At 45.1% G+C, this 23,249-nt stretch overlaps 2 protein-coding genes across 3 annotated transcripts in view; one reads left to right on the forward strand and one right to left on the reverse strand.

Annotated features, from left to right (window-relative positions):
* TRIM55 (tripartite motif containing 55) overlaps positions 1-15,798 on the forward strand; it is a 35,515-nt gene extending 19,717 nt beyond the window's left edge. For both annotated transcript variants that reach the window (XM_083864676.1, XM_083864677.1), the window contains one exon: positions 14,229-15,798. In XM_083864676.1, coding sequence (XP_083720802.1) covers positions 14,229-14,348 — 120 coding nt within the window. In that variant the 3' untranslated portion in view covers positions 14,349-15,798. The remainder of the gene's footprint in view (positions 1-14,228) is intronic.
* A 420-nt stretch (positions 15,799-16,218) lies between these two features.
* Positions 16,219-18,095, reverse strand: CRH (corticotropin releasing hormone). Its single transcript, XM_083863896.1, has 2 exons — positions 17,867-18,095; positions 16,219-17,413 (listed from the first exon to the last, which is right to left on the reverse strand). Exon 2 carries the CDS (start codon positions 17,396-17,398, stop codon positions 16,874-16,876), a length of 525 nt encoding a protein of 174 aa, XP_083720022.1. The 5' UTR covers positions 17,399-17,413; positions 17,867-18,095; the 3' UTR covers positions 16,219-16,873.
* Between the last annotated feature and the right edge of the window lie 5,154 nt (positions 18,096-23,249).

Here is a 23,249-nt window from a genome sequence, read left to right on the forward strand (position 1 = left end):
CATCGGTCAGGCAAAAAGTTAGGAGAAGGAATTCACAGAGATTTGATAAAAGGGGCACTTATCTTCTGCTAGAGGTTTCAGTTGGTGGCACTTGAATTTGGTGGCTCACTTTGCTGACTTTCTTAACAAAAGCAATATTTGACTACTAAATTTCGGTGGCTATTTTTCAAGTCAGGGCTTGATTTGAGAATATTTGAGTGGAATTAAAAACAAAAGTACCTTAAAATTATCAAATCTACTATGACATTGTCTTCTTAAGTATATTTGAAATGAGCTGGCAAAAAGTAAATTCACAGTGAAATTTACTGGGGCTGTTTCATCCTATCAGTTACACTGATGACCAGGCAACCTAACCTCACCATAGGTAGGTAAATTCTGTACTAGAATTGTACTAGGAGGTTGCCTAAGTGTGGTCTGTGTCCCTCAGCCCCAACAACAAGAAAAGGAACAAAACTTGTGTTTGATGTGGGCAGCTGTCTGAGAAACAACAGCAGCCTGGTACCAAATTTCCCTCATTGAGTACCAGGAGCAAAAACAGGACATAGGAAAGATGTCAGTTCCTGCTGTCATGTGAGTTTGGGGGTGCTGTATCTTGATATTTTCCCAGATTACAGGTGACACTGGCATTTTGGAAGAAGGAGGAAGATGTTGAGAAGAGTAGCTGATGGTTCTGGTGATGTGGGAGAAAGGAGCAGGGGAAACAGCTGAGGATGGGATTGCCAATGAGCTGGAGACAGAACAACAGATAGGAAAGCACAAGATGCAGAAAAGCACAGAAGAATAGAAAAAGCAGAGTGATCAAGTGAGGGTGATGCCATGAGATGATGCTGTGGTCAGATTCAAGGATCTGAGCTGAGATGTGCCTATGTTACAAAGGAAATGACTGCTGTTGTGGGGCAGTGATAATTTTCAAGTATGTGAATTTCAACTTTGTATCTTTCCTGCATGTGGTTTTACACAACCCACTCTGAAATGCTATATTCCCTTATTTTTTTTAAAACCCCAGCTGATGTTCTTCACACCACTGTATTTACTCCCTTCCTCTAATTAAAATGTATCTTGGAAAAGTGCTGTGGAAACAGAGCTTTTTCACGAAACATAGTGATAATGACTAGTTCATGTGATGACAACACTGGTGAAGCACTCTTCTTATTTTCTCACAGGAGTTAGCATTCTGCATAACACTTTTGGCATTTCTTATCATACTACATCGTCTTTGGAATCTGATTCAATACATGATTTGTACTTTCTTGGGTAGGAAATATTTCATTTTACCATTAACTAACAGTTCAAATAGTGTATCTGGTGATGTTCCCACATAGCTTTAAAGGATTTTTTTCCCTTTCTTCCCATCCAAAAACATCATGCTAGTTCACAATACAAGCTGCTTAAATCATTTCTTCCTCCTCACAAATGCCACCCTTCAGCTTACTCCTGCATGGTTAAACATTGCATCTCCCTGGTTAAAAATTAAAAGAGACACTTGCTCTTGCAGATATATGGGCTTGTATTTCAGTTGCTGTTCAGATGACCAGCAAGATGGAGAACCTGTTGGTTGACAGATGTGAAGAACACCAAGCTTGTTCAGTCCAACAAATAGGGGAGGAAGAGTTGGAGAGTAATGATTGCCATCAGAGGGGTTAAGGCCAGGAAAACAAATGCACAGAAAAATCTTGCTGCCAGGATTACCATGGCAAGCAAATCACCTGTGCTCCTTTGGGTGGATGGCTCGAGCCCCAGTCTCCAGAGGTCCCCATGGGAATAGTGGAAAAGGTCCCCTCACATCCCAGCTCACACAGCACACCCCACATTCCCTTCAGGTCCCACCAGAGGTGTACAAAGCTATCTCTCCCACACTCCCAGTGAGCATGGAGTAGCAGTCATGGCCCTGAAATGCAGCATTTGCAGGAATCCCACCCAATATAGACAAAGGCTTTTTTTCCTTAGGTCACATAAGGAGCTGAAATATCCACAAGAGCAAGGACTAAGAATTCACTACCAAGTGAAGTTGTCCCAAATACAAACTCTGTAATCTAACCTTAACTATTCTGTAACATCTCTTCTGGAGTAATCCCTTTTTTGGTAGACAATATCCATGACTTATTTCTTCCAGCTCCAAATTCATGCCCCTCTTAGGTAAGACATACATGTGTGTTCAATTTTCAGTGTGATATGACTGATCTACAGAGAATTCTGTATTATGACTGGGATATTTAATGTTATTTACTGAAGACCAAAAACCTCTGACTCAAAACGACTATAGTTACTTCTGGGTACTTGCTCAAATGACAGAAAAATTCAGTGTTGGTCTATTCTTCAACACAAAGATGACTGGTTTTCCCTGCTCACTTTCTGCACTGTTCCCTCAGCACTGTACATGATATGGAGCGTCTATGAAAAATGACATATTATTATTCAGCTTTTGTGAGCAGAACTTCCAGCACTATGACTGAAGAATTTCTCTCCCTTAAAAAAAATAAAAAGGGAGAGGGAAGAAGTTATTATCTTTAGTTTCGTAACCAACTTTAGTCTCATAAATTAACCAAAAAGATTCACTGTCTGGTAGTAATTTGAAATTGAAGAGCATTGGACAATGCGAATCTCAATTAAGTTCATGGATCATAGTTTAATCTTCATTTACTTGCATTTGTTTTTGAAATTTTTTTGTATTATTACTAAAAGACATAAAGGTTGTTTTTACTCCTGGGAAATCAGGCATGTGAAGAGCACTATGCTTTCTTTCCCCCCTCTTTCTTTTTTTAATTCAGAATACCTTTTGAAATTAAAAACAGACAAATGCAGAAGGCTCTTATTTCTACCATTTGAGACCTCTTTCTGTGTGGTCCCCAGTGACATCTTTATGATTTATTTAATAATGAAGTAGAAAGGAGGTGAAGGAAAAAGACATTTTGGTCTCAGATTCTATTTGCATAAAAATGGTTTTATTCTCCATGCGTAGTGAAGTGGCTGGTTAGACAGTTTATGTGTCTTTATCTTTCATATGAAAGATCAGGTCATTGCCCTTGCTCCTTTGTGTGATAAGCCCCTGAAAGCCAAATAACAAAATTACTTTGAATAACTGTATAATTATTTATAATAATAATATAAGTCTGCATGACCATCATCATAAGAGCAGCATATAATTTATTTTCAGGTTCTTTTAAAAGAATGCACCAATAGGGTTTTCATTGTTTTTCAGCAGCAAAAAGAGAGCAGTTCCCCTATTAATTTCCAACATTTAAGGGTTTATTTCCTTTATTTAAGGGTTGTTTCACTCTAAGAAATTGTATTGATGCGTCTATAAATTTCCTCCAGAGTGTGAGAGAGTGTAGCAGCAGCAATAAGGCAGCAAGAGTTGCAGCCCACAGGTGTACAGATTGCTTGGTGTAAGAAGGCCCAAAAGAAGATTATTCAGCATGAACAAAATAGATAACTCTGCATCAGACAGCTTTATCCTTCTTCAGGGAGTGCCTAAGTCAGCAGTGTGGTCACCACGGGCTGCTTCTGCCTCTGACGGAGAAAGAGAGGCATCTCCAGTAAGAGAGAGTTCAGCAGCAGCTGCTGCCTCTCACTTGGCACCTCTTCCACCTGCCTGCTGAGCAGGAGGTGACATTGCTCCCAACCCAGCTGCCTCTGATCAGTGCCTAAAGCTGGGAGGATCTGAGCCTCTGGAGATGACAACCAGCAGCAAATGATTACAACATGGGGAACAGGAATAGCATCAGTGAACTGCCTTGCCACCATGGGGAGGGATATATTAGTGGCAGGTGACACAGACATTAGCAAGCAGCCCTTTCCAGTGCACGGGTGAAACAGATCTTAGAGTCCCACAACTTTCCCCAATCATATTTTGTCAGCAACATTTCTCATGCAGTGAAACCATATAAATTTGTAACCATTCATGAAAATCTTGATTTATCTGTGTCTGTGGTTACCCAGTTTATTTCACCTAAGATGAAGTACTGGACCCTGCATTCTGTTGCTCAAATGCCCCATAAGAAAAGGGTCTGTCTGTGGCTCCAAAGAACTCCAGCATATACATTTAATCTGAAAGGAATTTAAGTTAATCATCCACAAACAGTAGCCTGATCTAATTTCCTTTTGCAGCCAGCAAGTACAGTGCTTTAATTCCATGAGGATATAAAATATAATCAGGACTGAACTGTTTGGAAGGAAAAAATACTAATGGAATGGCCTATGCTAATCTTGTTTCATTAGTTTTAAAATTTTCTATTACTTACTTGCAACCTTATGCCATCTGCCAGGATTACCATAAGGACAGTCCTCTCTGTATTCATGTACTGTAGTTCTCTTTGCCCCGCTGCTGAGTATTTCAATTTCAGCTAGTGATCCTTCAATTTTTTTTCTGTGAGACAGCTTTAAATCACATCAGAGAGGTCAGTATTTAGCCAGTATTTTAGCTGATTGGTTGTCATGTCAATATGCAGACAACATGGACAAAATAAGATCATTGAAAACAAAAAATGGCCAAGAGATTACGCTGTACTCTTTGCTCACATACCTCCACTTTTCCATCAGGTCCCACATTTTAGCACAGCGCTGTTCTGGAAAATTTGCACAAGCATGGCAGCAAAACACACAAATAATAAATGTTCTATTCCCCAAATTGGAAACTCAGTCTTGCCAATCTGCTCAGGTAAGGAAGACACGTGCCTCCTTTAAGCCAGCTGTTCCAAGAGGGATTTCTTGCTCAGAAGAAACCTTGCAAGGCTGGATCTTCCAGGAATGGTGCTAAGAAAGGGTCTCCATTCCCCCTTGCCCATCCAACACAGCCTTCCCACAGTTTCCCCCAGAGCAGAGCAAGTAATTTGTTAGCATCAGTCACACACATAGCCCAGGTAGCTCTCTTCCAAGACAACAGCTGCTGCTCCAAAGGCTCTCTGCTACCTGCAAGAAGTGTGTTTTGTGCTAATGAAAGATCCAGGAATACAGACAGCAAAAATCAACTTGATATTTGCAATCTAGATCTTGGTATACCTGTATTTTACCTTTCCTTAGGTAGAAAATTGATGAGTTTATTCCTGTACCATTAAAAATCTGCAAGGTTTGAATGAATGAAAATGAGTCATCTGTCCTCCATGAAGCTGAGATTTTTGTAGAAGAACCTTGAATCAGCTGGTATAGAAACCCAATTCAAACTCTGTTTCAATCTTCTTCCTAAACATCTCTTTAATTTCACACAGGAAGGTGGTAAGGAGGGAGGAGGAAAAGCGTTCAGCCTGTTACCTGAACTATAGGACAAACACTAGATGCAAGAAACTCAGCAGTCAAGAAATTCTGCCTTTGCTACCCTGTAGTTTGACTCAGTGAGTTGGGACTCAGTGATAGAAGCTATGTCTGTGGCAACTCCGGCTGATGTTCAGTTGGTGGCAAATTTTGCCTGTAAATTTCCATTTTGTATCTTGACTTTGTGCTTCAGGTGAATTTTTTTCCCCTCAGTTTGGCAATACCTGCAGAGGAAATCAGGAAAGTCTTGATTGTTCCTCTTTTAACACCTCCCTCTCCCTTAATTTTGAGAATTATCTGGGTGATTCAGAGGCAGCAGTGATGAGTCGTGAGGGCAATGCATTAAGACCAGATTTCAGACAACAGTTTCTCATAATTAGTATGAGTGGCAAATACTTCACCTGAAGTTTTCCCTCAAGTAGTCTGCTCTGCTGTTTGTCTGGTGAGTCATAGATACCATCTGATTTATGGATATTTCATTTTTTTTCAGTCTATTACTAGTAAAAGATCTCCACAATGACAGTTTGGACAAAATAATTTTTCCTGTTGAAATTAATACAAATCCAGGCTCACGTAGACATTGTCTTTCTGTGACTAGTTCATTTCAATACTGATTCTACCTCCATTCAGCCTCCTCCTCCAAGCATCAGTCATTCTGCTCATTGTTAAGGAGTTTGGAAAGGAAAATAGAATGTAAACAAAAAATGTTTCTTAATGACAGCTGAACTGTTGCTAGTTTACATCACATTATGGTAGATGTATGTCACAACTACACAAACCATCTGCTTGTGGAATATTTGGTTAGTTATCTTACTGCCTTGAGGCAGCCCAAGCTTTCAGTGCAGCCATTCACTCACCTCTGGAAAGCAGCGCTGGTAGTCCTGTTACCATTAGAGATGGATCAATATTTAAATGCCCTTAAATCAGCCTACGTGATTGAAAAGCCCACTGTTAGTAATTAGTTACCTTGGCCTAATCCCCAATGTTTGGATAGAGTATCATTCCACTTGCAGGGTTTCCCAGCTTTTGAGCAGGTGAGGGGCTGGACTGCAGCACCCTGCAGTGCCCACCTACCATGCATTCAAAATGGAGATAAAGACCAGGAGGGGCTGCATCTGCAGCCAAAAATAAATGGAAAACAGGGAGACAGACATATCAAACAGTGATGATTCAGTCTGGTGTCTCTTTTCAGGTGATATATTTCTTTTCAGGTGATATATATTCCTGGCATCTTTGCAATAATCTTCAGGTCATTAAGTAAGAGACCAGTGACTAATTAAAAAAAACTTGTTATCCCTGGCTGCCTGCCAAAAGGTGCTGCAATGTTCAAACCATGCTACAGATGCCAAACACAGACCTCATGCCTTTGACTGAACAGAAAATGAGGATCTCACAGTCCTGGAGGATAAGTGATCTGAATTTCTCATTGCTCTTTTCAATTTAGAGAGCACCCTATAAAATCTGCCTGAGTCTATCTCAGCCACTGAAGGTGGTGATCGAAATACAGATCAGTCACTCAGACCACTCCTAGCTCAGCACTTCTGTACACAGAAGTGGTTTTTGTTCATTATGAAACACTTGCTGTATGACTTATTCTATTACAAAATGCCTTACCGAGAAAATTTAGCTGTCATTTCCCACATTAGTGGTGATGAGCCTCTTCAACATCTGGCAAAAGATTTGTTTTTAAAATACATTCACTTTTATATTTATGCACAATTTCAAAATTTAATTTTGTAAAATAAATAAATTTCTTTTTTTAAAAAAATTGAGCTGGTGCCTGCCCAGATGCAGGTCAGTTCCAAGCTTGCCTTTGGTGACAGTGACTGTGATCTGTACTCGATATACCCTGCCAATACCTGGTCAATAACTGTGACTGAATCCAAAGCTCTAAGAGCACAATTTATCTCAGCTTCCTTGGACTTCCCCTGATAACAGTGGGAGATGGACAGAAGGAAGCTTGATTTAATATCTTGCTCATCACTTGGCTGAGTGCTGTGCAAGCAGGTCAGCATTGCTAACGGGAAAGCAGAGATTACAGTGTGAGATTTGACATGACAGACATCCATCTGGGTGATCACAGTGCTACTCACTGAGCAATTTTGGAGCAGAGTCATAGCTTGGATAACAGCTTCAGTTGCTGTGGTTGCAGTAAGGAGCAGATTCAGGCAACTGGAGACAAGGAAATGAGCACACAAAGAAAAAGTGGTAGCAGCAACAGCTGATGAGGGAAAAAAATGTAACTATGGCCAAGACTTTCTTTTTCTGTTATGTGGTGGCTTTAAGGAATGGCAACAAGTTCCTTTAGTTGACAGTGTGGCTTTTTGTCCTGCACCTCCACTGGTCTTGTCTCTCAGAGAAGCTGTGCTGTGTCCACAGCTCACATACACCACTCTCACCCCCTGCATGCTTACAAGAGCCCAGGTCAGTCAGTCACTCACAATGTGAGCAGCACGAGATGAGCCTCCAAGCATGGGATGTGTATGTCTACACACCTCAAAGCTATGCTGGCTCTGTTATCTGATCCCATGAATGGGGCTCCAGGGTGAATCACAGTCTGAACTATCACTCTGTGTCATTCATTAGATTTCCAGAAGTGCCATTTGCAGAGGAAGAGAAAGCTTTGATATACAAAAGTCCATATTAGTCAAAGGAAAGACTGCCTGACAGAGACAGACAGGACATTAAACCATTACTATTTTTGCTACCCCTCCTTCAAAGCTAATAGCAAAGTTTTGACAACGTGGATTAGATTGATCACTGCCACGGAGAAGTTCTTGGAAGGTCTTTACATTATATTTAACTTGTTAATCTGAACTCATACCTATTTGTGTGACAAAGCAGCAGTAGGAGGAAGAGGGAAGAGCTGGTACTGATGAGTAGTTTCCTGGCACTGGTGACCAGCATGTACTACGTGACCACTACTCACTGGAAGTGAGCAGAAATGGTAAAAGGCTGATTGATCAGGAGGGGCCTGAAAAACCTTCACTCCGAGAGGAGCAAAGAATTATGTGGATAGATGCAGGACAGACTGTTCCGATCATGCAGCCTTAATATTCACATGGTTTTAAGATTCTCCTCTTGGGTTTCCTTCATTTTCCTGGACAGTAGCAGGACTAGGTTTCATGTAAATATGTATTTAGTTACTCTTGATAAAAAGTTGTATCAATGGTGTGCAGCTATTGGTCAAACATTACACAAGTATGTTATTTCTGTCTTTTCTTCTTTGAGTCATAAAAAAAAAATAGGTGACTTATGTAAGGGAACTGTATTTCATTTGTCCCAATTAATGCTGAGAAGAAAACTGCTCTCCCACACCATGCTCTAATGCAGTTTCCACCACAGGTTCAAGTGTCTGGACCTCCATGTCCTGTGGGAGATGCATGGAACTTACACCAAAATAAGCCAGTTGGGCTGTTTTCCTCTGAAATATATTGTATCACTTTGAGATCATTATGTAAGAGATTCTACATTAGACATGGTCCACATAATGTTAATTGTAATATAGTGATGATCTGCTGAAGAAAGGCATTCCCTCCCAATGGACTTTTAAAATTCATTTCTGACCACTATTAAGAGAGTGATATGACTGTATCTGATGGAGCTTGTCTGTGCATATAATTTTGTCTGCTACCTTATATATTTCTGTGACAGGTAATTGTAGCAAATATTTTGTAGAATGCTCTGTTGATTCCTACTGATAAAAAAAATCCATGCAAAATAAGCAGCCTCTTAGCTTTGAAACAATATTGTTGTGACAGCTGCCAGGTGTTATGCTGAAGGAGGTAGACTGCATAAAAATATGAAAACAAAATACTTGAACTAAAGTTTAAACTATTTAAAAATAACCTGTTGTGCTCCCTTTGTTTCCGCTGCCTGGCAGTGTTGAGTGCCAGAAGTGTAACACTTGACATTTGAGGCAGACAAACATAGCCTACAGATTCTGTGATTGCTTTGCAACCAGCTAGCATTTTTTAATCATGCCTGTTCTTGTCAACACCAGGGGTTGTTTCTAAACAAGCCAGCTAAAAATGGGAATTAAATTTAATTTCTAGCTCATTTTCTGAGGTTACAGAAACCCTGGAAGAAACCTGTATTTTCACTCTCTCCAAGACCCACACTTTCTAACAAATTCACACCCTTGCTCTCGTGCTGATCAAGAGGAGGCAGCAACGGCACTGGATAGTTCATGTGCCTCTAGGGGTGTGGATCCATTTTTCCCTCTGGCAGCAAAGGTGGTTCAGGACTTTTTTTACCAAATGGCCCTGCCTCTTATTGCTGCCCAGATGCCACCACTTACAGGGCATTTGTATTGAGGCAGCTGTTTGTTGAGCTGTGCTGAAATCAAGTCATCCAAATGATCCAGGTTTAAAAATATCTTCCTTCATCTCAAAAAAAAAAAAAAAATGATGTCGTTCCAGTGACATTCCCATTCTTAGCACAGCCCTTCAAAGAGCTGCGGCAATGCAAATGGGCAGTGAACCATGGAACTCAAACAGGAAGAGGTGAATGGGGACCCAAGGGGCAGAACCTGCTCTGGTTAGCATTGTTGCTCCAGAAAGCCTTCATATGGGTTGTAACCAACCACCTCATCCACCTGCATTAAAATAGATTATGAAGCCATGTTCAGCCCTTCGCCTTTCCTCCCCACTTCCTAAAGTTAAGAGTTTGTGGTCTTGTAAAACAATACTGCAGTCAAAGTTCTGAATTCCTATCAAAGAGCTTTTTGATATCCCGAAATACTTGGCTGGATTCTTTCTTGTATAATTGCTTAAAAGCCAGATCTAGTCTAACCCAGTCACCCAGAGTGTCTGTAGAGTCAGCAGGAAGAAACAGGTACCTCCAGAGGGCAAACCACTTCTTTGAGGATAGGAAAAATCACCCTCTGGTTGTGCATTTCTCTAATCACTCCCATTAGAGGGGATGAATGAAGTTTGCTTAAGTGAGTATCTTGTTTCTGGAAGACTAAAATTTGTCAATGCAGATCTCAGCTTTTGTACCTAAAGGCTACAAAGGTTAGGGCTGGTAAAGCAGATAACAATGTGTAGACTTCATTGTATTTCAGTATCTAAAAGGCCTAGTCTACATATTTTTTCCTAGCATAAATAGCATAAATGCTGGGACCTAATAAATGAAAATGCTATGACAAACCATCCCACTGACCTCTTTCCTCATCTCCACACCCTTTTACAAGAACCTTACATAGATTTAAGTAGAGCCCTGCTTAAGGAAGCAAATACTGAAAGATGCTGAATATTTGCATCTTTGAAATGACTCATCAGGCTCAACTCTGAGATCCTTTTACTGTTTATTCATGCAAATTCTAGCGTGCCAGATGCTGAGGAGTGCTGAATGGCTGCTCAGTGGGAGTTGTGGTTGCTCAGCACCTCCATAGAACTGGCATGTAAACTCCAGCCTAGACTTTGCTTATGGGAGGAACAAAACCAACCATCAGTCATGCATGCTGTACTTCTCTCCCCACTTCATGAGCTGGCCTGGTGAGAATTCCTGGTGCTTATTGAAAGCACCATCTGATGTCACTCGACACCACAGGGGAAAACATAAATCAAAGTGTAAATATTCAGCACTCTCTCAGCATTGGCCTAATGTGATTAATGTAATCTGAGGTAAACACTTCAGTTATTCCTTATTACTTTTAGGGACCCAAAGGGTTGGGACTTGTTAATCTAGGTAATGTGAAAAACAAGTCTTACCCATGAGATCTCCAAGGCAAAGATAAAGCTCAGGTAGAAGCTTGACAAGTTACCTAATAGCAATGGATAGACACGATGAAGTGTTGAATCTGGACTGTCTTCAAGGCATGTGGCAAGGGCTTTCCTCTGGGAGCAGAGTAGGGTTGCAGTAACAGGGAAAGCAAGATAATCCAGCATGAGATTACAAAGATTTACAGAGCAGTCAAATGCCTTAATCCCAGTGACCTGCTTCTGCATTCTGTCTTTCACAATTACAGCCTGGTTCAAAACAGGTCTTTTTCTGTAAAATCTACAGCAGAAATCTTTGTCTTGGACAATCCCAGCACTCTGTATAACTCTGAGTTGTGTAGGGAAGAATGGACTTAATTACACGGACAAAGTTGCTGCTGGCACCTTTGGACGGTTTCTTGTCTTACTTGAAGAGAGCATACCTCAGTCACTGTATGATTCAGAGAAAAACACTGAAGTGTCACAGGTGTGAAAACACAAGCCTAAAAGCCAAGTAATGGCCCTACTGTCAGTTTTGTGCTTGCTTCACTCCTGGCTGGGTGTGATGGAAAATGATTGGTCTTGGAAAGGCACATCAAGGTATTGCAGACTAGCAGCCTGCTGAGTGCGGCAAGGCACAGGGAGCAAATGCCTCATCCAGCCAAACCCAGTGGGAATGTGTTGGAGTTCCAACATTGTTTTGCTGACACAGGAAGATGTCATCACAGCAAAATATGAAGGAGTTAACACATTATGAAATACAGTTTTGGCAGTGATGCAGACAAAGACTGTTTTGCTTGAAATGTAGCAGCAGCAGTGGTTAACAGGGTAATGCAGTCAGCTTGCCAGTCTGTCATTGCATTGTGCTTTCTTTCTTTCTTTCTTCTTATATTTTGGGTTCTAATCCTATGCAACAGTCAGCGCAATTTCAAACACATATATAGCTCTTTGCTTTGAAGTTAATCTTGATTTAATGTAAATTTTTGGATAGCGGCTGGTTAGAATAGCAAGTGGAAGTGCTAAATTAGGAAACCTTCCTTGCACAGGAAGAGAAATGGCAAGGTACCAGTGTGGGTTAAAGTAAAAAAAATAAAAATAAAAAAACCCCAGGAATTGTGTTTTAAACCTCTTGCCAGTCTTGTTCCTTTATAGGGTGAGAAGTGAGGAGGGTTGTCCCATTCCTGCATACACACACTGCTGAGGGCTTGGTGCACAATATGGTAAAACCAGTTTCAAAATTACTTTTAGCTAGTCCAGGCACTCTGACTGTCCTTCCAAAAATAAAGGCAAAATTTTCAGCATCACAGAAGACTAATAAACCACCTACGCTCCTCCATCTACCAAGATCAAGAGAGTGCCAAATGCCTTATAACACAGAAAGTCTAGCCATGTATTTAGTGTAATCAGGTTGAAAGATTTGCAGTCAGCACTTTCCAGGGCTGAGAGGCAGATCTTCTATAATCAGGCTTCAATTAGCTACCTGCCTTTCACCTGAAGGTCTGGCCCCCTGGGCCCAATTCTTTACCATACTTTTGCCTGACCCTGGGAGACCACCCTTCTCACCAGCATTACTGGAAATGGGCTTTTGCATTCAAGTAGGCAGCTGTTTCTCCCATGTTTTCACCATGCTTGGGGGCTCAATAAAACACATTATAAAATTAGCAAGCAAAAGCTGTTTTCATCTGCAAGATCCTTGTTTGGGTTTTGCAGTAAGTTGCAATGAGTGCCTTGCTTTGAAAATATGAATCTAAGTCAAAGATTGGTCCACATTTCAAACAGTAAAGCAGTTTCTCAGAAAATATTTCATTGAAATTATTAGAGCAATTAATTTTCTCTGTTTCAATTTAGAGCAATCAAGGATCTTGATAAAAATGGCACTGTTAACCCTAATTAGATATAAAGAAAGAAACAGGGACGTATTTCTTTTCATACCTTCATACTCTCTTGTTTGTTGGTGACATTTAAATAGATAGTAACTGGAATGAAGCCCAATAGCCAATTTGTACTTAACACACCACAAGTTCTTACTTATTCTTGTAGTACACTTTAACAGTAAGTACTTACAGAAATGCTTAAGAAAATTATCCATCCCATGCTTCAGTTCCTCACAAGCATCCCTGCTTCAGTGTTTGTTCCTGGATGTGTCTATGAGCAGCACTGCTTTAGTAACTTTCTGTTTTAGGACAATTCTATTAATGACTGAGATGTTGGAATTCAGAGGATACTACTTTGTCACTTGCCCTCTATTGAGTAGTATGTTGACATCAAATTGTTCATCTGAGACCATGTTAAGGTTTCCAAAGTAAGCTAAAACCCACCACAGAGAAGACTGGCAGCATGGCTGGTTTAATTTTGGGAATGTGCAATAACATATGTGTGCATCTAGGAATACAAAGGGCAAAAAAATCCTGTATATTGCAAGTTAAATTGTGGTTTTAATGATGGGGACACAAGACTTTCCTTAGCTAGCAAATCACCCATTTTTATATATTTTATCTTTAATAGGATTTCTGATACTATCACAAAGCAGTCTTCATTAGTTCCCAAAGGGATCTGGAACTAGTAAAATATTTCTGCCTATTACACTGGTCTGTTAAATATTCAACTAATCTTAGAAATTCCTTTTATTAGCAGCTACAGTATACATGTCCAGATTCCTTTTTCTACTGTAAGTGTAGGATACCTATGCAAATAAAAGAGACTGTAAATTGAAGTTTAAATCTTTATATTTGTATTTATATCTATTATTTATTTCCTGTTCCTCATCTGAGTTAAATTGAAGTGAAATAAACATTAGAAGGTTTCAAAGAAAAGAAAAAAAAAAAAAAGAATACACTTCCAAGGCAGATTTCATAACAGCAGAAACAGCAGAACAAGTATCATTTTGAGTGGCAATGCACTGGCAATAACATTTGGCTCTGGTTCACATCAATCTGGAGGCCCAGCTACACAAGCCAAGCTGGCTCAGGATCATTTCTGAACAGGCATTTATCACCTTCAGTGCAATAGTATTCCAGAGGTCCAAATCAGGACTAAGCCCTTTGCACAGATGCAACACGCTCATCCAGCATCATCCTTCCTCAGATGCTGGTGATGGCAACAGTCCCTCTGACTTCTTTGGTGTTAGAAGTCTTGTGTTAGCTTCCCAAATTTCCACGCTCCCTGCCTTTTCCCTTCTTTCCCACTTCTTTTCTTTTCCCTGCACGTTGTGAAATCTTATGGATTTGAATGCAATTCATATTTTCCTCTTCCATTTATCAGCCTTTCCTTCCTTTGCAGGCTGGTTCTGAGCCATGCCCTCAAGGACGAGTGGAAGAAGCTCCCGTGAGCAGTGAGAGGGGTGACGAGCCGGCTCGTCATGTCTTCTCCTTCTCCTGGTTGAACTCACTGAATGAATGATGACTCACTCTGGCTGGCTTCTGGTGTGCTTCTCCTCAGAAGGACCATGAGCGCAGGCAGCCAGGCTGCAACCAGCAAAGAAACTGGCCTGGGAAGGGGCATCCGAGCAGGTTTCATTCCCAGGAACTCAGCTGACCTCCACATCACACCCTTGAATTGACAGACAGAGAGGGAGCGGAGCATGGGGACAGATTACTTATATGTGTTGTAGTCAGAGTTTTTTCCAATAATGTCTTGCTTCCAAGGGGGAAGAAGCATCACTACAGCTTTAGTCTGAGCACTGCTAGTTTTGTAACTCATTTGGTGGCACGTCCCCATGTAGGTGTAAACACTTCACCAATGTTCTTAGCTAAAATGCTGGTATGATATTCTCTAGTAGCATCCTTTGCCAAAACAGTGTTTCTCCTCAGTATCCTCCTGTGTCCCTGCTTGTCAGTGCTGGTGACTTCAGTGACACTATCATGTCCTTGGCAGCCCCATGTCAGGGTTGTGTCTGGCAGTACTGATGCCTCCCAGGCTGCGGAGGCTGAACATGGGAGGGAAGAAGGAAGCTGCCATTTCTTCCTTTGCACTTGCTCTTCCTACTAAACCGCAGCAGATGATGCTTGCAGAAACTCATTATTTGTAAGGAAGATTCCCAGTGGCAGGAATGAGGAAGATGTACACATCAAAAGCACTTGCCAAGACCCCACACAGCTCTCAGTATGTGGGGCAGTTGCTGAAATGCTGCCCAGTCTGTCCAGCCATAACCTGTGTCCATATCTTCTCAGCCAGCGGTGTGTGTGTATCAAAGGGGACATGTTCTTACATAAAACCAGAGTACAATAAGGTACTCACTCAAGGTTTAATTCAAAGCCCCTGTACTGTGCTGTGGAAAAGGCAGATGCTGACTGTCCTGTTCTGTGTGCATTGCAGATGTTGAGCCATCAAATGAAACCAAATTTGTGTCTTAAAAGAGGCTCTACAAGTTGTACCAAAGGCAACACTCAGTGATTCTTGTCACTGGGAGAAGGGTGTCAACACTCAGCAGTGTTTCAGAGCTTGGCAGGCTGCCGGGAGTGCTTGGTGCCATAGGGGACCAGGTGTCAAACTCTGCACTAGGGTTACGTGTGGATCTTTCCCAAATCCCCGAGCCAGGCTCTCAGTGAACTGTTTTGGCAGGGGCCTGTGTGGGGCCATAAGGCTGCGCTGTGCCCCAGCAGGACTGGTGAGCTGGCAGTGCAGACTGCTTAGCAGGCTGGGTGGGATCAGCCCCTGTCCTGGACACCCCTTGCTACCGACCCCAGTGACACCAACCCTCGCTGGTATCTGTTTTCCCTGGAAATTTCTCCTGCAAGAGTTTCGGAGGGCTGCACAGGCAAAGCTCCGCGCAAAGCTTTGGAACTCGCTGAGCCCAGAATGAGCGCCGCCCAGCACCGCCACCGCATCGCCTCCGGCTGCTGGAGCGGCTTTTCTTTGGGGTTTAGTTCGGGATGAGGGATTTACTATTCTCTCCCAGTCGTCCTGGAAATTTCCCCCAGCTCCTCGTGGGAAGTTTCTCCGCACCCAGTACCGCCTCCCAATAAGCCCCCGGGAGGATGCACCTTTTGGGCTGCGGGGAGGATGCCAAAACGCGAAAGAGATGCGGGAGCGCCTCGTCTCTTTCCCATCGCTGTTCCCCGGCGGGAGGAGGCTGCCTCATCCCGGCCACAGCGGCAGGAGCCAGGGAGCCTCTTTGGGGGATGGCAGAGGTGGGATTCGGCAGCGATTTGCCCTCGATGCCCCGTTCCCGGGAGCCGCCCCGATGCGGGGCCGGCGGCGTCGGGGCGCGCCTTGGGAGAGGAAACACCCCCGGGGGACACACAGGGCTCCAGGGCGGCGGGGAAAACACCCCCGGGGGACACACAGGGCTCCGGGACAGCGGGGAAAACACCCCCGGGGGACACACAGCTCTGGTTGTCCCCGGCCCAGGGTGTTGTCCCCCCGCCCCGGTGCGCGCTGAGCGAGGCGGAGCATCCCCCAGGCGTCCCAGGCAAGAAAGTCTATCAAGTCATCTTTACTTTGCAGCTTTTATTAAAAATATAAATATTAAACATTCTCTTACACAACCAAATCGACCGAGCGCTGAAAAGATGGTTTATTGTGAAAATGTTTACAGGAAAAAAAAAAAAAAAAAGTGGATCGAAAGTAGCTTACAGAGATTCCCCCTCCCACCTCCCTGCCCCCAGCAGAAAAGTTTTCTGTCTTCTTGGCACCATTTCTTCCGATGCTCACACATCCCTACGTAGCGATGGCACTAGAATAACTGGGGAATGGAGAAATAAATAAAGGTAGAGGGGGTTAGGAAGGACACTGGTGTTTCTGCACTTGGTACACGGTTGTGCATGCGAGTCAAGGGACAGAGGCTGGTCGGAGCACACCCTTCTAGGTTTAAAGCTATATAAAAATAAAGAGATGACATCAGAGCAGCACTATGGTACATCGGACGGTGTAATTATTCTTGTGCTAACTGCGGAATCTCTTTGGCAAGGCGGGGAGGGGCCGCTTCACTTCCCGATTATCTCCATCAGTTTCCTGTTGCTGTGAGCTTGCTGCGCCAACTGCTCGGCTCGGGCCATCTCCAACACTTCTCGCAGGAGGTGGAAAGTCAGATCCAGAGAAATAGGGGGCTCCTCGGATCGCTTCTCCCTCTCCACGGCCTCACCCTGGGCTTGGCCGTCCTCTCGGTTCCCCGGCGAGCGCTCGGGCAGCTGCTGCAGCTGTGGAACCGCCGCCCGGAAAAAGTTGCTGGCGGAGGCTTCGGGCTGTAGGTGGCTGCTGCTGCCGGAGGAGGCGGAGAAAGAGCCAACGGGTCTCTTGTGAAGGTTGCCCAGGCGCAGGAAATACTCTTCTCCCATGCGGAGCAGGACGGGCAGAGTTTGCTGCTGCTGCTGCTGCTGCTGCGGGAAGAACTCTGGCTGGTGCAGAGCCCCGGGGGCGCCCGCCGGGCTCTTGCTGAGAGCTCTGCACTCCTGGCAGGGCAGGAGGGCCACCAGCAGGATTCCCGTGGAGACCAGCAGCGGGATCTTCATGATCGGGGCCCAAACCTGCGGGGGCAGAGGGGGACGGGGGTGGGTTACAAAGCGGGGAGGGCAGAGGCGGCCGGGGGAGGAAGAGCTCGGCCGGGGAGCGGAGGGCAGGGGCGGCCGGGATGGGAAGGGGCGTCCCCGCCGCCGCTGTCCCGGTGCTGAAAGGCGCCTCTCCGCGCCCCTCCGCGCCCCGCACACCGCCCCGGGCTGAGCTCAGCCCGGCCCGTCGGGGCGGCCGCTCGGCACAGAACAGCCCCGCGGAACATCCCGCAGCTCCGGGGCCGGGCTGGGCTGATGCCCTGCGGAAGGTGCCCGTGTATCCGCGCCCCGCGCCTCTCCATCCCCCCGGGGCCAGGGGAAACGCGGGGTGCCTGTGGCGGGGAGGCTCTCCCCACCAACTCTGGGGTTCCCCACCTCCCCGCTCCCTGCCCGGCCAGGACATTCCCCGAATCCCACGGGCCCCGCACCTACCTGGGGCGGCGGCGGCGGCGGGGGGACTCGGCGGTGCCCGGCGTCCCTTCCTCTCGCTCTCCCTCCCTCGGAGCCGGCTCCTGGCGAACTTGGGATCAGATTTGGTACTAATCAGAGCCGGGGCGAGGGATTTTTATAGCTTAGACCCTCTCCTGGAATCACGCAGAACTTGCCTAATAAGCTGACGCTCTCCTGACAGCCGGATTGCGTGCCCCGATCCACTGCTGAATAAATCATGGGGGCCCGTCGGAGCGGCGATGGGCCGAGTTTCGCTATCGCAACCCCAAATCTCACGTCCAATTATATCAACAGATATTTATCGCCTCTGCAGTGACGTCAGCCGGGCCGGGGGCCGGGGAGCAGGATGCCCCCCCCACCCCATTGACAAAAATACTTGAATGAGATTTCCTCGCGGGCGCGTACTATCAGAGGTCACTCCGGGGAAACTTTCCACTGGCGGGCCGGCCCGCGGGAAGGGGCCCGAGCCGGGCTGCCATCCCGGGCAATCTCCTCCTCCATCCCCGGTCTATCCCAGCCGTGCCCCGCTGCTCCCAGCCCCGCACGGGGCGGCTCTGGCGGGTCGGCGCGGGAGGCTCCGCGCTTTGGGGGATCCCGTCTTTGCCCCCCTGGCCGGGAAGGGAAGGGGCACAGCAGGGGCCGGGGCCGGAGCTGCCAGGGACCCCGCCGGGGGGAGAGGGGCTGAAGGCCGAGACAGCCGCCAGGGCCGCCCGGGAGCTTCTGCCGGGGCAGGGAGAGTCGCCCGGGGGGCGCTCGGCTCCCTCTGCCCGGCCCGGCCCCGGCCCCGCGCTGTCACCGCCCTGCATCTCTCCATTCCTGCCCCTGCATCTCTCCATTCCTGCCCCTGCATCTCTCCAGTCCTGCCCCTGCATCTCTCCAGTCCTGCCCCTGCATCCCTCCATTCCTGCCCCTGCATCTCTCCAGTCCTGCCCCTGCATCTCTCCAGTCCTGCCCCTGCATCTCTCCAGTCCTGCCCCTGCATCCCTCCATTCCTGCCCCTGCATCTCTCCAGTCCTGCCCCTGCATCTCTCCAGTCCTGCCCCTGCATCTCTCCATTCCTGCCCCTGCATCTCTCCATTCCCGCCCCTGCATCTCTCCAGTCCTGCCCCTGCATCTCTCCAGTCCTGCCCCTGCATCCCTCCATTCCTGCCCCTGCATCTCTCCATTCCTGCCCCTGCATCTCTCCATTCCTGCCCCTGCATCTCTCCATTCCTGCCCCTGCATCTCTCCATTCCTGCCCCTGCATCTCTCCAGTCCTGCCCCTGCATCTCTCCATTCCTGCCCCTGCATCTCTCCATTCCTGCCCCTGCATCTCTCCAGTCCTGCCCCTGCATCTCTTCAGTCCTGCCCCTGCATCGCTCCATTGCTTCCCACTGCTGGCAGTGGAGGCAGTGGAGGCAACAACTGCTCTTTTTCCCCCCTTCTTGACTCCACTAGCTGATCTTCCCCACCTCTTCAAGCCCATCCATGGCAGTGTGCTTTCCCTGTTTGTCCTCCTTAGCTAAACCCTCCCCTCCAGCCTGTCCTAATCCCACCTGGAGTTTTTTCCAAGTGTTCTCCCATGACCAGTATGTCTTCAGGCTCCAGACCGTATTACATCAATGTCTCCACCAGGGTTTCTTGCTCTCTAATCTCTTCAAGAGCAAGTGCTGCCTATAGAAACAGCTTCTGCCCAACATCCATTCCATGTGTAATGTGTGTTCTTCCATTCTTGCATCCCATCATCTTTGCCAATGCCTCTCAGTGCTCCTTCTCCACTGCCTCAGTTGAAACATCAGTCATATCCTTCCTTTTAAATTGGAGAACTTTACAGAAAACCTACTGCTTTTATCTTGCCCAGACAATAAACTCACTCGAGTGTCTCCCATTGTGGGGAGGATTTGGGACAGAACAGGCGCTCACACGCTATTGATGAGAAATAAGTGATAAATTTCAACTCCATTTCCTTAATAAAATAACAAAGTTAAAACCACATAATCTATGAGGCTGGCTGCAGCCCAATTCTGAGCACCTTCTTAGGGATGCTCTAAACTTCAATTTTAGTTAGACCTAGCTCCAGCCTCAGTAAAGTGCATTATGAAGAAACAAATGGAAAAACAAGTAGTAGTACCAGAGATTTAGCTCTTCGTTACCACTTTTTGCTCAGGCATTCATGAACTGAAATGTGTATTACAGAAGAGAATATATTGTGTAGCAAGTCACAGCAGCAGTTATTTGTATGCTTTTAAAGCGTGTCACCACAGCATTCAGTGATAACAAGAGGTTCAAAGAAACAGGAGCTAAGCTCAATCAATTGATGGAAAATGTAAGAGGTACTTATTAAACTCAAACCCATCAGATGCGCTCTGGGGTGGGTTTTATCACAGTGTCTCCATTTTTAGGTTTAACATACTCTTTAAAAACACAAAAACCTCTTAAAATAATGTGATCGTAAATGTAAAGAAAGGTTTTTGATCCAAATAATATATTCCTTTGGTGTTAGGGGTGAGATCTGGATAAGACAGAGCTGCATTTCTCCAAAAGATTGAATCCAGTGAGAAATGGCACAGGTTATGTTATATTTTTAATAATTTACAATATTACTTAGGTCTCTTTAGGCAGACAGTCCCTTGAAAAAATCCAGGTATAGCAAATGTAACATAGAAGCAGGCTGGGGTCCTCAAGTTTCACAAGAGCTGTACAACCTGCCAGTTCCTTCTCCTCCATTTTTTCCCTCACCCCTGGCTCTGAGCGTGGTCTGCAGCATCTCACAAAAGCTTGTTTCTAAGCCAGCATGGTCTTATTACCCCACTTTCCTCATAGATCCTGAGTGATGTGTGAGAGGGCTTGCAGCAATGCAGGGAACACTGTGAGACAGTCGGATGCCTTGATAATGAGGAATATAAAATATCACAGATACATAAACCAAAAAAGTACTTCCCTCAGCACTTCAAATGCAGAGCTGACTGCCTAGGAATATGAAAGTCCTTTCTCCAGAGCCACTAGTTTCTGAGTGAAATGTCAGCTGTCACTCCTGAAGGAGATTGCAACAGAAGAAATCTTGGCTTCTCACCAGAGGGGTGAAAAAGCAAGACAAGGAGGATATCAGGTATAACTGGATTAGAGATTTTTGTTTAGTGATATAGTTTGAGATTAGCATACCCTTTGTAAGAAAAGTGTTCATATTTGACTCACTCTGCAAACATCAGGAGCAAACAGAAATTTTAGTGAATCACAAAATAACATTGTCTAGAAATAAAAAGCACTATTGAGGCCCATTTCCTCTCCTCTGACTTGGGTTGAGTGCTCTTTCCCTTTAGCCTTGGTGATCTCAAACTCAGGCACCTACTGAAAAGCAATTACAGCTACTCTGATGTAGCTAAGGGAAAGCAAAAGCATGCCCAGAGCATGATGCACCCCACTGCAATAGAGCACCTTCAAGTTTCTGGAGACATTCACCTTGTTCCCTTGTCTATAAAGGGAGTGCAGACAACCACCTTTGCCTGGTCATTGAATTCTTGGACAGCAATATGAGGCCAGAAGAATCCCTCCTCACTGAGTGACCATAGCAGAGAGACCACAGAGTTCTAAATATGGTCATACAGAGGGGATGATGTTAAACTGAGGGTATGGCTCTCACCCCAGGTATTTTTGAAGATGTCCAGCTACAAACATGGAAGGACACCCACTAGATGTAGATCAGCTTTCTACCACAGTGCAATATTTCATTACCGCTTTGTCAGAAGGCAATGAGGATTTTTTGCATTGCTGAGTTCAGCAAACATTTCCACATCTCACAGTGCCCCTTCATGTGATCCCCATCATTCTTGATCCCTGTGATCAGACACAGATCTGACTATTTCAGGTGAACTCAGCTCATCTCACCCACTCTGAGATGCCAGCAATCATGCACTGACACGAGTATATATCACACTTCCATTTCACCTTTTGCTAGTCTTGATACAAAGAAATCTATATCTGATAGTTATAAATATTATGGATTCTAGGACAACTGAGAGAAAAAGAAAAGAAAAATTCAGAGTATCTTACTATGCCTGAAGGTGGTAAGTTACTTTAAGAACAAAATACATTTGCCTATTATTCCTCAGCAGACTGAATTTGTTAGAATAACCTCAATTAAAGTGAGTTATAAAAATCAATCAAAATAAATTAATTAAATACAAAGAGGTATGCTGTAGATCAGGATGAAGAATGAAACTGATAAGGATTTCAGCTATCTGCCCTTGCTTCTGACCCCAGAAGTCTTCAAAATTCTGTCCTTCACTTTTAATTTTTCTTTCATTTTTCAATCACCTTGCTCCAGGAAGGAAGTCACCTGCTCCTGTCACAGAGATTTTCTGTGGTGCACTTCAATCTTACAGCAGAGCTCCACCTATAATTTGTATCAGATTTTCCTACAGTCCTGTGAGAGAGAGAGGAAAGCACCTTAATTTCCCAGAATTTCCAGTGGGAAAAACAGCATTAGAGGGTGAAGAAATTTATCAGGTATCTGTCCAGGAATGGTGTAAAAAGCAGGAGTGAATCTTGCATTATCTGAGACTAAGTTCATTAGCTCAACCAGAGGACTATTTTCATCCACGAATTCATATTCATACTCTTGATCCTAGATGTCAGCTCACAAGACACAATATTATGGGTTTGGGGATCCCAGCAGAAGGGAAAATTCCTCAGGAATATCCTCTTGGTTCCACCATGTCTGGGAGGAGCACAGCCGTTCCCAGCAGCTCACACATGGGTGGATTTGCAGGGATGGCCTGACCCCCAGCTGAGTAGGGGCAGTGTGCACTGCTCAGGAATCCCAAGCATGGGCCTCCTGCCCCAGCCAGAGCCTTCCCTTTGCCCAAAGCCCTGCCTGTTCAGGGGGATATTCCCACCAGAGAGGGTAACACAGGGAGGAGCTGCTCCTGTTCCTCTTGGACATCACCAGAAAGCATTTCTGGAGGCCTCACAGCATTGCTCTCTTCTTCTGAGCAGGGAAAGGACTTGCAGACGCTGTGAGAAATGTTCAGGCAGGAAAGTGCTGCCCCTCTCTCCTCCTGACAGCCCTCATCCAAGGAGACAACAGCTGACCTTTATATTTACCTCACAAGACTTGTCAGCTGCTATTCTTGTTCTCAAACAAGGGCTGGAGAAGGCTGCACAGGCACATGTGTGAGCCCTCTATGCTCTTAATGATAATGCTGTGGGAACTAATCTCACAGTTCTTGGTAGCAACAAGGAAGTCCATCAAACAGGCATGACCCAGGAGTGCCAGACAACTGATATTCCTGGTTGTCTTGGTGTCTGGATGCTTTTGGCCATGAAAGAAATTTTGCCGGTTAGCTGAGTACCCAATTTGTCTGTCTGTCCTTGGTGCAGGATGAGG

This window comes from Zosterops lateralis (assembly GCF_965231275.1).
Source record: "Zosterops lateralis genome assembly, chromosome: 1".
Taxonomy (NCBI): domain Eukaryota; kingdom Metazoa; phylum Chordata; class Aves; order Passeriformes; family Zosteropidae; genus Zosterops; species Zosterops lateralis.